At 40.8% G+C, this 15637-nt stretch overlaps 1 protein-coding gene across 1 annotated transcript in view; it reads right to left on the reverse strand.

Moving 5' to 3' along the window:
- cntn4 (contactin 4) overlaps positions 1 to 15637 on the reverse strand; it is a gene marked incomplete at its 5' end in the record, with an annotated part of 163059 nt that overhangs the window by 17702 nt on the left and 129720 nt on the right. Inside the window, one exon of the mRNA XM_080026764.1 lies at positions 2379 to 2506. Coding sequence (XP_079882890.1) covers positions 2379 to 2506 — 128 coding nt within the window. The remainder of the gene's footprint in view (positions 1 to 2378; positions 2507 to 15637) is intronic.

A 15637-nucleotide genomic window follows, 5' to 3' on the forward strand; every position in this document is an offset into this window, starting at 1 on the left:
AGGCAGGTTAAGACCCCTCCCCCCCCCCCCCCCCCCCGCGCTACACATTGATTGGCTAGCGTGTTCGGTTTCATTTGTGTGTGATGATTGGGTAAAAGGGGAGAGCAGGGTGAAGTGAGGCAGTGTTGTGCCTTTTCATTATTCAAGCTGTGTGCTCAAAACTCCAGAGCAATTAACGTGCCCATGTGCAAAAATACAAAACAGACTGACATTTCACCACCGATGATTTCTTCATTCTAATTGCATATAGAGGTTACTAATTATTTGTGTAGAGAGGCAGACAGAGTCATAGATGGGACACATAGTGAGGCATCAGCATAAATCAGGAGGATGTAAGGTGCACTCTAGAGCTCTCCCCCGCATCTTTCACTGCTGCTTTGCTGACTTTCAGGCATTCATAATATGGATCTGCCTTTCATAATTCAACAGGATAGAGAAAGCATGACTTGATAGTGATTTACAGAAGACAGTAACTGGTGTAGAGTTTTTTTTTTTATTCCATTATGGGCAATGTGTTTTTCTCTTAAAAAGGGAATTCCTGTCCAGATTAGAGTAGAGGACATTCCTCTTACTGTTATTCACATTGACACTAATACTTTTTTATTTCTTCAAAGTATCAATCAAACGGTTAGCCGTAGGGCGATACAATTAATTCACAATTCTACAGTAACTGATTTTAAAATACGAGGGGGTAGAAAATACAAAAATATGTTTTAGCAGACTGTTGCTCTGTGGACCCTGCATTTCAAAATACTTTGCAGATAAAATACAATAAAATGTGTAACACTTTACAATAAGGGTACATTAAATAACTGTTAGTTAATGCTAGGTTAATGCTATTAATGGTTAGTTTATGCGTAGTTAATACCTATCAAGCATTAAGTAAGTGCTAATGCTTAGTTGTTAGTTAATGCTTCGTTAACTAATGCTTCATTAAGCATACACTAAACATAACAGGTACTTAATGCTTAGTTTATGCTTATAAAGCATTTACCAAGCATTTACTAACAGTAAGGTAATGCTTAGTTAAGGCTTATTCAGCCTTAATTAAGCATTATCTAACAGTTAATTAATGTACCCTTATTATAAAGTCTTACCATAAAATGTATTGAACCTATGAACAAATATCAAAAGCTACAACACAGAGAAGATCTGTGTTTGAGACTTCATGAACAAATCATTGAGCTTTAGAGAATGGTAAAGAGTCAATTAACCAGATGGATTTTGTCTCAGCTTTCTTTTATTTTCTTCCCTTTTTTGACCTGTGTAATATACACAACACAGGTGCAAGTTTTCCTCGACACCGAAACAGGCAAAGACATGTGGCTATACTTATTCTCTCTGTGGTGAAACTGATCAAATGCAATGGCAAGCATTCCGATTAGTCTAAACATTTGAAGATTCCAATAATATACATAATAGAAGATATGAAATATGAGGCATGAACTTTTCTCCCTAAGGCCAAAATATGGAAGATCAATAATTCAAGTAAGCCAACAGGGAACGCCAACAAATACAATAACACAGATTAACTGTGCAACCTCTGTGAAAAGGGTTGTGCAGTATAGGGGTATAGTTGACTGAGTATGTCAACACATCCCTGGGGAAGTCGAGGAGGTGAGAGCATTACTCCCCGTGGAAATGGGACAGAAAACAGCTGTGTGCAGTGTGCACAAGAATGAAGCCAGATGCACAGCAATTCATACCCAGGCCAGCTCACATTCTTTTTCAATGAACACCATGCAAGGCAAGGTGTTGTTCACATTGCTTTACATAATGCATTAACAATATAGAACACTTTATAAAAAAAAGGGTTAACAAACTCTGAGTTCAACCCTGCACTCTGAGTTGACCAACTCTGAGATGAGAAACTCTGGGTTATCGGTTTCTCCATCCCTCCTATTCCCGGGACAACTGTACAGGTGTTTCCCACTTGACAGCGGGTCTGGCCCACTCACTCACTTAAACACTAAACGAGGGCAAACTGCACCCAGCTGACAAACTGTGTGGTGTGTTAGTGCGGGTATATACTTTGTGAATATTCCTTTGTGGATAATGTGCTAAAACAGAGCAGATTGCGGACACTATTCGGCAGCAATTCTATTAGCACGCGCAATCCATTCTTAGTACATGTGGCCCTTAGTGTTCATTGTTCAAGGAGCAAAAATGAAATATCAAGCAACACTGTGTGCTTGCAGAGTGAAAAACATGAATGTGCAATAGTGTCCACTCCAGTCCTTTATTGGCCATGGTCCCTGCTGACTGAACCATGGTCCCTGCTGACTGAACCATGGTCCCTGCTGACTGAACCATGGTCCCTGCTGACTTCACTGCAGAAGAGAGACAGTGATGAAATGTAAAGAAGGAATAGGAAATACCTTTAACGGTGACGCTGCCTGTGCTGCTGGCCACGCCAAACTGGTTTCTGGCCACGCAGGTGTAGAGGCCCGCATCGGCTTTGGATGCATTCCATATCCGAAGGTTACCATTGGCCAGAATGGAGACCCTGTAGTGAAGAGAAAAAAAATCATTTATGCAATTGAATCAGCTTGGTGGTGTGCTCCCTAACCCTCTATGGAACCATGTTGCCATTAGGTAACATACCCATTTTGGACTTTTACACCCACACAATACATCCTCACTTATGATGTAATATATTTTCAAAAAGAGGAAAGGCAGTGTAATATTTTCCATCAGTATTTGTATCAAATGTATTCAGATGTTTGACAATAAGTCTATGTTTGATTTCCTTAACATAATGATAAAGTGTTGCTTTAACCCTCATCCTACCTACTGCGCTCATGTTGACCCCAGAGGTAAACTTTTTGTCATATCTAAAAGGGTCTTTACTCCATCTTTCCAATTTTCCTTGACATACAATTCTGATTCCCTTTTAATTTGTGCTTTCTAAAAATACAAACATACCCCAGTCAAAATTGCCCACTTCCTCCTATGCAGTTTTAATAGATGGAACTATTTATTGGGTTATGTTGGCCATGGATCCTAATGTAAAGTCTCACCATCAGGGGGGTTAGGGGAACTCTGTCAGTCATTTTAAAGGAGACAGACACACATCAGCAGACAGTGCCATGTTTGCTCCTCCTGTCACATGACCACATCTAAACACCATTCACTTTACATTATGAACAAATTGGAAGTCTTTACTTGATTTAAATGTATTCAGTCTTTATACTGACAGGGACTCATACTGAGACTAGGGCCGCTCTCTACTTTTACATTGAACAAAAACATAATTTAGACATTTTGGAAGTAACGATGGAGGGTTAATTATTATTCTATATTGTCAAAATGACTCTGGATGATCTCAACATATGAATATGATACAAATAATGTTTACTTAAATAACTTAAAACTAAATGAAACCAGATTAAAACAAGGGTAAAACAGTTCTAATGTGGATTGCACTAGGGATAAAAGCTGCAAAGTCAATATGACCCAGGTCATTAGTCCGTGTATGTAAAATAGGTTAGTAGAATGAGGGTTATGAAGTTGGTTCCTCAAGACATGTTTGCGAAGGTCCTGGCCAAAACTTGATGGGAGCTCGCATTTATGTCTCACGAACGTCTGGCGAGCATAGCACGAATGGAATGTCAGTCTCATATCAGTAGAAATTTAGTTTCATATGTCGCCAAACCCTCGCAAAGTTGTCTCACACTTTTCGCACTTTCTGACTCGCGGAGACTAAATTGAGAAGGGTGTGCGACGCGTTCGAGACACCTACGACGACTCTGAGACTTTTTTGAGAGTAGATTTGTCACAAAAATGTTTTGAACAAGTTCAAAATTCAAGCGGCAGGACTGGGTGGCTCTGCGACTCAAACAAGGAAATTGAGAACCCCGCAAACGTCAACTGGCATCATACAGTGAACCGGGTGACAACGCAGAGTGTCTAAACACGCAGCAGAGTACATTTATCAGGGTATCTAATTAACGTCTTCTTTGCAGACAAACAACGAGGAATAGAATTTAATTTTACAGGGTGGTGATTCATTCAGCACAAGACTTTAAATATATCTAGGACAAGAGTGGCTTCATGCCCTTTATACACTGACCACAAGCACTTCAATGAAAGGTCAAAAGGCCTCAACCAAACGTGACATTTTATAAATAACAAGCAAAATTGTAAATTAGGTCCTTGAAAGCAAGGTACTGTGGGAAATCAAGGGTGGACCAACTCATCAAAGCACACTGCATTTTTTAATTATCTCAAATGCTCTGCTGAATCTGCACACTGTAAATATAATGAAACTGCGTCTGCCTTGATTGTGAGGGGGAAAGAAATGATGTGTGCTTGGTAAAATTGTAGTCAGGGAGAACAGATTCATGCTGGCAGATGGCGGTGAGAGATTGAAGACAACTAAGGATTGAACTACTGTACCCCATGTATTCACTGTGCCAACTGTAAAGCACTAACTCCCTTACACTGTTGAAGGTTCAGTAAGCGGGATGGTCAGTTTAGCTAGGTTTGTAGCGTTCTCTCTTCTGATTGGTTATCAGTAGTGGGATCCCCGAAAAGTTTATTTGCCAATGACATGCAGAGCGAGTGACTGAGAGATGGGCTTTATGAAACGCACACACTATTTAAGTGATCACTGTATGAATAAAGAGCGATTTAACACTTACAATTAACATAAATAAATTGCTTACTTCACCTTCAACACAGCAGGTCATTTGGTGAATGTAAGTTCAATGTTCACCCTCATTTGATCTTTTTTTTTAACTAACTACTGAGAAATAAGTGGGAGTCTTTAGATGGTAAATGCTCCAAAATGTTCACCAAATTGTGTGCTGTTCGATGCTTTCTTTGCTTAAAACAGCAGCTTGTGGACCAAACACTGCACTATGAGCTCAACCACAGAGAGATTAAAGCCTTGTTTCCACTGAGCGGTTTTGTCAGCCTTTTTCATCGGGGTACAAAGCCGTCCCCAAAAGGGGTGGAGCTACACACTGCAGTCCGTTGATTGGTCAACAGAATCAATGTTTCTGTGTGATAGATAAACCAACGTGTGTAGTCACCTCGGCGAGATTGAAGAGTTTTGTGTTAAGAGAACATCTTTCCTCTTCATTGAATGAATCAGCAGGCTACACTGTGTCCCGCTGCTATGATGTCATGATAGTTACCTGGCTGCCTATCACGTCGGGCATGAAACCACCTACCAAGAAAGGGTGTTGTTGTCGGCAGTGGAAAACCAAGCCAGACCTAGGGTAACTGTGCCCTGGTGAACCTAACTGTGCTCTTCAGTGGAAACAAGGCTTAAGAAGTACAATTCTGGTCGAAAAAAAAACAAACAAATTCAAGCTGAAAAGGTGCCATGAAACTATATAATTGCAAAGCTTTGTATTAGTGTGGGTTCGTCACTTCAAGCGACCCCTTTACCTGGAAGTAGTCATGGGACCCATCCCTTAAAGGAATACTTCACCCATACGGAACCGGCGTTCTATCATTATAAAATTATTACACTATTATAATATAATGAATGAGGTTTTTCTTCCCTCAGTCTTCCCTCAGTCTTCCCTTGGCCCAGCTGTCCTGTTAATCCTAACCCTTACTGTGATGTCACAAGAAGGAAACTATAGTGTTAGACAGTGTGACCATAAAACACTCTTTCTGCCTTTTCTCAGGCTAGGATGATACGATTTATTTATTTTTTGCACATTTATACTAAATAGGATCTCCGAGTTCAATACACCTTCATATTCCAACCGGTGAAGTAGGCCTTTAGATATTTTTATGGTAGCTGCTTTAAGGGTTCAGGAAAGCCAGTGTGTCGTATTTTTATAGTCACTTTCCTAGAATGTTGAAAATAATTTTAAGATTTGCCCCTATTCAGCTGACAGATCCTCATATATTCCCTTCACCCAACTGTACTCTATTGCTATTACTGTAAAGCGCTAATTAAAATAATGTCTTCCCACTGCATTGAAATATAACTACGCGCAGCTGCATCAAGTAACCGTTCTCCAGGCTCCGAGATATCAAGGTGACAGAACCTGTAGTGTATCAGCATTCTAGCTTTCAAGACTGCTGTCAGCTAAAATGACTCCTCGGCTGCCTTTTGATTGATGGGAAACAACTTTTTGACAGTCGAAGAAAATTGAGGATGCGGTCTGAGCTTGAGAACGGAGATGAGCTTAACGGTAGAAGTGACACGTTCATCCGCTTTAACTCTTGTTATGTGAGCAGCTTTGCAACCACTGTGATGTGTTCAAAAACTGGATGTACTTGTGAAATGCGGGTTGATACTATGTGACTATGTTTTATTTCCCCCCCTGGGCTTTACTTTTTCTCAAGTGCTGGATGTGATAAGAAAATGCAGAGACAGTGTAAGAGAATCTTCTTCTGCTGCTGCTGAGTGCAGACTTCTTGGTTTTATATCAGGGCTGAAGATAACAAGGGCTGAAAGCAAGGCAGCCAACAATGGCCATCAGTTACATGAGAGGCATATCGCAGTGTGGGAAGGGCCCCCACGCTTAATGACAAAAAAAGCCCGGAGGCCGATACATTTTAATAAAATGGCCCATTAAATGGCACCGCAGTCCTACAACTGACCATAACCCCTGAGCATAGTAAGCACAATTAAAAGAACCACGACACATTAATTACGCTACATTGCTAGGCACTTTGTGTGTCTATGGAAAAGTTTGGCTGGGGACTTGTGTTATCTGAAGGTGATAGTTCTGCATTACACAGTAGAGAGAGAGAGAGAAAGAGAGAGAGAGAGAGAGAGAGAGAGAGAGAGAGAGAGAGAGAGAGAAAGAGAGAGAGAAAGAGAGAGAGAGAGAGAGCAAAAAACAAAAGGGGGAAATATCCTATTCTAACTAGAACAAGCTCTGACCCAATTCAAGTTAACCGGCACACGACTCGCTGCCATGCCTCAACGTAACTAAATACCTGCATTTGTGCATGATACGCTTTATATATCCTCAACCCCCCTTATCCCCAGGGACAAAACAGCTATCATGTCATTTGTTTTCTTATAAGGAGGAGGCTCTGCAGAGAGCAAACAAGTGGCGCTGCGTGCCTGCACAATGCTTCTTATATAGGAGTTATAAGTCCTGAGCAACCTCTGAAACCAAGACTATTGTCCTTAGCCATTCCCCTGCCTTGTCTACCTTTAAGAAAGCTTAACACATATGAAACCTGATCTAAAATAGTGCAAATCAATACATCACATTATCACATGTCTTAATAGGCTTTTACAAGTTACATTACAACACTTAGATCAAAACACAGCGTCCTTACTGTCTAGACCGTTTGACAGGACTGTGTGGGCGTGGCCTTATCAAACTGTCTCCATGGCAACACAATTGTTTTTAGCAGAGAACTACAGTGATTGGTTCAAAATATCTATTGTGTCACTATAAAACCAAAGCATAGCCCGCCTCATCTCAACCCAATTCCCGTAATGTATCAATTCTAAATGTCAATACCTTCCATTCTCTTGGATTGATAAACATGCCTAACTCTTTTGAATTACTATCATGCCACTAACCCCCCTAATGACACAGTTACAGTATCTCACTAAAGTGAGTACACCCCTCAAATTTCTGCAAATATTTCATTATATCTTTTCATGGGACAGCGCTGAAGAAATGACATTTTGATACAATGTAAAGTAGTCAGTGTACAGCTTGTATGCACTGTGTGGAGCCCTGGTGAACTCCATGCCCAAGAGGGTTAAGGCAGTGCTGGAAAATAATGGTGACTACACAAAAGCTTGACACTTTGGGCCCAATTTGGACAATTTCACTTAGGGGTGTACTCACTTTTGTTGCCATCACTTTAGACAGTAATGGCTGTGTTGGGTTATTTTGAGGGGACAGTACATTTACACTGTTATACAAGCTGTACACAAGTGTCATTTCTTCAGTGTTGTCCCATGGAAAGATATAATGAAATATTTGAAGAAATGTGAGGGGTGTACTCACTTTTGTGAGATACTGTAGAGAAGGACATTTGGGATTTGGGTTTACAGGGGTCTTTAGAATTAAAACTGGGGGCAGGTACTTTCCCGTTCACTGATATATTACAGAAAGAGGAGCTGACTGAATGTCTGCGGAAGTGTTCATCATTTTGTTTTAGGTTGAAGCTAATGGAAGATGAGGCACATGAGGTCAAACACAGTGGAAGTGAACCAAAGGCGCAGCAGTATTGAATAAGAGATGGAATCCTACTATTAACACCTTTCAGTTTTGCTCCTGCCTCCCCCCTTTGTTTCCGCTGTATGAGCCAGACAACATGTCTGCACGGCGTAGCCCATTTATGTGAGGAGACATTTCCCACCTCCATCCCAGAGAGAGAAGCCAGCGCAGGGGGGTGAGTACCAATCATTCACAGGTAAGATGAAAACAAGTGCCAGTTCCTTTCATCGCTGCCTAACACGTGTTTAAATACTAATTCTCCTAAAAGGTGGCGATTATTTTAGATTTTTTAGGGAGGGGGGCGGGGGGGAGGCTTCAGTGGACAGGGGGGGCTGTGCACAGTGCTGATCCACCCTGCTCTCTGTGCCAAGATGAAAGAGACACATCACCACAGTCATGAGAGCAGCTATCAGGCGCTGTGTGAAGTGGAAATGGGCAGGGAAGGAGCGCGCCCGGTCCGATGTGTAAAAGCCCTTTTTTTTGTTTGTTATTTCCTTTACGTGCTCTTTGAGACACTGTTAGAAGATGTAAGCATTGCCTTTTTGTTTTTGTTAGCTTCCTCACAATAAAAAAAAAACACACCTCTTGAAAGCAGTTGTTTTGATGTATCATTCAGACATATTGTTGTGCTTTGATCCGTTTGATAAATTCCACATTGTGAGAGGGAAACTGTCACGATCCAAATAATGAGTCGCAAAAAAAAAAAACAGAAGAAAAAAGGCAATACAATTGTTGCGTTGAGAGCAGAGCGCTTTGAAGTATTGGCCCGCATTGTTTAGTATAGAGCCGGCTTTCTCTGTTAATGGCAGCAGCAGGTGCCTCCAGCTCAAATAGCAAAAATCACGTTATAGCTTGATTTTTTTCCACATAAACACTCCAACTGAAGAATGGGACTCATGAACAATTCTGCATACAAACCATACGCCTAATAAAAGATTAGATTCTGATTTGAGAGTTTTAAAAAAAGGACCGTGCATGAATAACTCAGTGAGCCCGCGAGATGCCACGGCTGATTGCTATAGCACGACCGCTACAGGGTTCGAGGCCTGAAAATCCGTCTCTACTTAATTAACAGGGTAAATAAACCAGGCTTGTGAAAATAGGGGGGTTAAGATTCTATCAGTGGAATTACTCAGCCATGAGACCACAGGAAAGGGAGATGATCAGGGGCTTACAGTGATTTTTACCAAATAATTAGTCTGAGCTAAAGGCCTGTACACACACACTGACAACTGCCTCAGTGAGCACACGGCTAGCTTGCTCAAATCACCAGTGCAGCCAGTTGATTACTGACGATATCTTCTGTATGACTTTTCCCAGAAATAATATGTTAATTAAAAAAGAATGCAAATGTGGCAATATCTAACAAATCCTGTATAGTTTTGAATCTCTTTAAAAACCAAATATCTATGGTAGAGGTTGGATTAAGCCAGAGTTAAAAATCATTGTCCACAGTTTTTCCAGAACAGATTTTGGATGCAGCTTTTAAATTTTTTTGCATGTTTTTCAGAAGAAAAAAAAAAGATATCATCCGACAATTAACAACATATGAACAATTCCTTCTGTAATAACCTTCAGAACAGTGCTAAGGAAGATTATGGAAAGTTGAATTGATGTCGCTGCTTTAGCGGTTGAGATTTTTTGGTCTAGAGTATTAAAAAAAACTAATGTTGAGATAACGGCCCTTAAAGATGGTTGTATAGCAGAAATATACAGACGCAAACAGACAAGGTTTAGTCAAATAAACACCTGAATGTACATGTTGGACCTTTTCATTTTGACTAGAATGAAAGAAGACGTGGTATAGAAGCAAAATAGACAGTGAGGCAGGGGAGAGCACAGTGATGAGGAGACACTCTCAGAACACTTCACTTACTGATCATGGGGATTGTGCAATTGTTTACCAAATCAAACTGTGAAATTCTTCCATCCCCCTGCAGCTTTAAGTCAATAGATAAAGTTGGGTGTGAGGTGGAGGGCTTCAGGGGTTGTGTTTGATATTGTTTGCCCTGCCACAGTGTAAGCTCTCTGATAAGGTGAGCTGTGTCTGTGCGTCTGTTTCAGACCCACGCTGACCAACCAGCCACCTACCTGCAGGTGATGTTTCTAATCATAATTGTATCAAAAAACCTCTGCGTCTCAAACAGGGCCCGAAGGCTAGAAGTGCTTATGCTGCCAGAGTGTGTGCTAGGTATAGAGGGGAGGTCACCATATCCTCAGAGTGGACATGGGGGTTGGGGGCCATACTTCAGTTGTTGATCTATCTATGCTCTGGAGTGCTTTAAAAAACAAACTGAAGCATACAGAGATGGGAGGGGCTGGCTTGGAGATAAATTGAGTTTCCGTCTTTCCTGAGGTTCCCAACAGTGTGCTGTATAGTAGCTGGAGAGAGACGGCCTTGTCAGCAGCATAAATCAAGCCCAGCTGTGCAGCGTGTAGACCCCACGACGATTGAGAACAAGCACAGCAACGCAATGCAACCGTGGTACAACTTATAGCAGGGGTGCCCACAAGTTTACAGCTTGTGAGCTACTTTTATAATGACCAAGTCAAGAAGATCTACCTACTATAAAAATGCAAAACATATTAGGCCCTGGGGATGAGAGGTTTCGTAGGCCCCCTGAGAGTCCGTCTTACAACACAAAACGTGTAATATTTCTTGAAATGGGCATTAGCAGAATTTTTTGAAGACAAAGGGCTCACTTTACACCAGCTGTGGGGTAAACTGATCCACTTACTTTTTCCACTCTGAAACTACCATAACAACACATATTGTAACAGTAGGAATCCTGAAAGCTAGCCACACATTCCAGAACTAATGTCGGACTAGTAAAAGAATGATGGGGTTTGGTCAATTAAGCAAAGCAAATTTTCTAAACACTTGAAAGTAACTCTGAACAAAATACAAAATCAAATACAACATATTATAATTCAAAAGGTTTTAATAAGATTCAAATGCAAGATAGAACCAGTTAGATTAGAACACAGTCTGGGGGTCAGAACACAGGACCCTTAGAGCCAGCTAGTGTCTGGGGGTCAAAGCATAGGAAAATCAGAACCAGCGAGAACAGCCTGGGACTCAGAACACAGGAAAAGACCCAACTGGATTATAACATCAGCCTGTCATACTCTACAACTAGGCCTACTCTACATTCCAGCCCTGAAGGTTACAGGGAAAGATGAGAAGGTGCTCTTTCTGTGTGGTTGCCCCAAGTCGTCTTCCTGGTGTATTTCCTTGGCATGATGGCTTTTCTACAATGTGTATGACATTAAAATAAAACATATGTTATGTAATATTACATTAAAATATGTTTAAGACTAAACTTAACTTGTGCCTTATGGTGGGGGAAAATGAGACAGTGGCTCACTTTCCCCCACAGCATTTGGCCCACTTTCCCCCACCACCACAATTTGAGAAAAAACTACCTCTCTTCGCATTTCAGGCTAATCTTCAGTTATCAGCATCACATGGTTTCATATGTTGGTAGTTCATCAACACGTATGATAGAAGTTTTTCTACGTGAATACATTTGCTTTGGCACAACAGTTGATTAAGTTGACAGCAAGAAAATTTACTTTTACATGCAAAATACCTATTTTGGTGAAAAAAACATGCTTACCACAGCACCATGAGGTCCTCTCTTTCAGGGCCAAGGGGAAATGAGAGGGGCTGGAAAACATATATCTCACATGACCACAAATGTTTTCCGTTGCCTAGATACAGGGGGTGGCTCACATTACCCGATGCCTCAGATTCCCCCGTTCTCCCCTATACCTCAATATAGGCCCCTGATCTTCGTAGCCACGAACAATGTAATTTAAAAAATAAAAAACATTTACTGGTGCCAGATCTCTGTATGCCCCCCTCCCCTACCTACTAAGGTTAGGGGCCTATAATGAGCCAGTCAATTGTTTATTTTTTTAAATAAAGTTTTTTTCTTTTTTTTGAATGCCTTCGCGATCTACCCACAATGCCTTCGCGATCGACCGGTCGATCGACGTAATGGGCACCCCTGACTTATAGGATGTCTGCTGTATGTGGAATCAGGACTGCATTGATTGAAAACACAATTTTTTCCGGGACGTTGTCAACATCAAGGTGAACACCTCGGTCTTGGCAGGGACACGTGGGTATTAATTGAAAAGAATCACTGATATTGTGTAATTGATAGTAGTTTTTGCTGCAATCAGACCATGATTCTTACCTTGCAAATTATATAAATATATCAAGCTAACTATACTGAAGATATTGATGCACAGTGGCAAAGTGGGTAGGGAGGTCACCTCTGGAGTGCAGGGTCGGAGGTTCAATCCCGCGCCTACCCGCCACATGTCAAAGTGTCCCTGGGCAAGACACTGAACCCCACTATGGTTCAGATGGCGCTTTGCATGGCAGCTACTGCCATCAGTGTATGAGTGTATGGGTGAATGTGGTAAGAAATGTAAAGCACTTTGGGGCTGAGAAAATCGGCTAAAAAGCGCTATATAAGTCAAGTCCATTTACCATTTACACTCAACTTGGATTTAATTTTCCTTTTTAGAACAATTTTCAACCACACTATGTAAGTATGTCGGCCGGTCAACGATTCAGCAATATTTCAGTCAAGACTGAAATATCACTGAATCCTTTAACAAACCCAACACTCCAAAATATGAAAAGTATGTTATCACACATTATGACAATAATTCAAAATGTAGCCTTGACCTGATAAATATCACTGTTTCTTTTTCACACATTTAGACTGCATAGTACAGTTCACTGCAGGTAACGAACAAGGTCCAAAAAGGGAACTTAATAAAGACTGTTGCACCAGATTAGCTGATAAACTGGGCATACTGGGCAATATGGAATGCACATTTCTCAATAAACATTCACCATTTAGTAACCAAAGTAAAAAAAAAATATGATTTTATAGAAAACCATAGCTTCTATTACATCCTATACTTAATGACACAGCTGTGGGTCTAGAAGTTTTATTAGACTATTTAAAAAAATAAAGCTGCAGCCATAGTCTTCAGGCTTCTGCTGACATTGTACAGACAAAGTTAATTGTATAATATTAAGAGTTCTGTTCTAATTACCAAGCATCAGAGACAAGGCTCAGTGTTATACATTCTTATTTTCTGCATTTTACAATTCCTAATTCTTTTTTATTAATGATAATGTTTATATTGACTATAGACAATATGACACAATCATTTTCTCATAGATCTACTGATGTCTTATTGCTGCGTAAGCGACCAATGTGTCCAATCTAACATACTATGGAATCACTCTTCTCTGAGCAGAATGAGTTTGTTGGTTGGAAAAATACATGAAAAAGTAAAGGTAAGAAAAAAGGTTGGAGTTGTGCCTTTAAAGGTGCAGTGTGTAATATCGGAATAATAATACATTGGCACCTAGTGGTGAAGGTTCTAGAATGCAACGCTCCCTGGGTAACCCCACCCCTTTCGAATAATAACAAGAACAATTCTAAATTCTAAACAATGCACCTGATTACATTCCAACCATGACGCTTCCAACATGGCGGCGCACAGGCCGTGGTCCATGGTATGGAGAAATATGGAGATATAAGAGAGGTTATTATACACTAAATTAAACGTACTTATGGATGTTATAATTATTTTCTACCAAGTCTGCTATGGAAAAAACCCAAAATTCTACACACTGCAGGTTTAAATATGCCAGTGAGTCAGTGCTCAGCCTGGTCACATTAGAAAAATAATGCTTGGTAGCCACAAAAGGAGCGCAAAAATCCCTCAGTGCTCAAAGTCATTAGTGAGCTATATAATACAGTTTACCCTCTCTCTACCTCGCAGACAATTACCATCAATCCAGCAGAAAATGCCTGTGTGACAGGGATCTTTAGGAGGCGTCAATCAAAGCTCAACAACAATATAGCACCAATAGAGTGCCATTGCAATCCACTGTCGCAGGGAGCTCCTGCTTTGCGACAAACGATAAAGAATGAGTGACACTAGATAAACACCTTTCTCCAAGGCTTAACAAAAAGACCAGGCTCAGTTTATGTGTTTTTTTTTCACATCAGGCTTCATTAACAGTGGAGTGAGTTGCGAGCAGTATACTTAATATGACTTTGCTTTTTGGTAGACTGTGTATTGACACTTCGTCTCCAGGGCACCTGCTAACACTGAAAAAAGCACATTTGGCAATATTGTTTGCCTTATATAAAGGCGGCCAGGGGACATGCAGGGGTGCTGGGCTGGGATACAAGTATTCATTTTATAGTCTTATGAAATGCCCTCTGCCGCACCTGCTCCATTGTGTATTACCATAATATAAGTAGGTGCAGTTATTCCCCACGGCATCAACAGTTAGGCTGGATTTTCCATGTTACTTTCTTGATTGATACAAGCAGGAATTGTGCGCTTTTTTTTATACTGCATGATTAATTATTAATAATATACTACTAGCAGTCCAGGGTTAGGGGGGTTTGTTGAGAGTTTTTGAATGTCGGTTTTCCAGATGTATTAAGCTCAATTTCCATAATGCTGAAATCAATCAAATGAACACACAACAACAACAACAACAACACATTGTTATCCGGTCTCACTTCAACCATAAAGAGGAAAGGTGCTCTTGATAACACAATGCCCCCAGGCATAAAATAAAATATTGTTAACTTGTTTTCAGGGCCTATAATGAAGAAATAACAACAAACAACTCTTTTTTCCTCACTCACTCACTCACTCACTCACTCACTCACTCACTCACACATGGTCAATCCTCTAATGACCTCGGTGCAAATGAACCTTCTTGGAATAAATGCAGTGTGAAAAAAAAAGTGTGCATTTTGTTTTTGGTTAATGGAAAGGTGTGTTAATGAAGCAGGCTGATTGAGACAGTCTTAATTCCCGGCCGGTGGAACATGATGTGATTGTGTTGGTGTAATTGCATTGCAGAGTGTGTGGAGGGAGTCTATAGGGTTTGTGTATGCACTTCCAGGGAGGATTCCTTTAATCACAAATTGCTCTCTCCCGGTCTATTCCCCCTGCTAGAGAGATTCATCTTTCTCTTCTCGTGCTGTGCTGAAGTATCCCTTCAGGAATGAAAGAACACACACACACACACACACACACACGTTCCAGGGGGAAAATTGTCAGAGGAGCCGAGATGGATTACTGGTGCTGCGCTGGCGGATTCTCACTTTAAAATATGATATCGGCCACAGTCTTAGCAGATAAACATAATCCCTGGTGAGCGGTACATAGGATGCGGACAGGGTAAAAGAGGGTTCTGACCTAATCTGGCCCAAACATCTCACTGTATATCTGCTCAGGAGATTCATTTTGAGTATTGTCAGTCGGCAGCACATTCTTTGCAGGGACACGTTTTATCATTTTACAACCCCCCCCCCCTTCTAAAGAATAGAAGTTGGCCTGATATGCTTGGAAATATAGGGCTCTACATGATGTGACGTCTTAATGGTTTGAAGGATATATACTACTCTGAT

Source organism: Ammodytes marinus (assembly GCF_949987685.1).
Source record: "Ammodytes marinus genome assembly, chromosome: 4".
In the NCBI taxonomy this organism is placed as follows: Eukaryota; Metazoa; Chordata; class Actinopteri; order Uranoscopiformes; family Ammodytidae; genus Ammodytes; species Ammodytes marinus.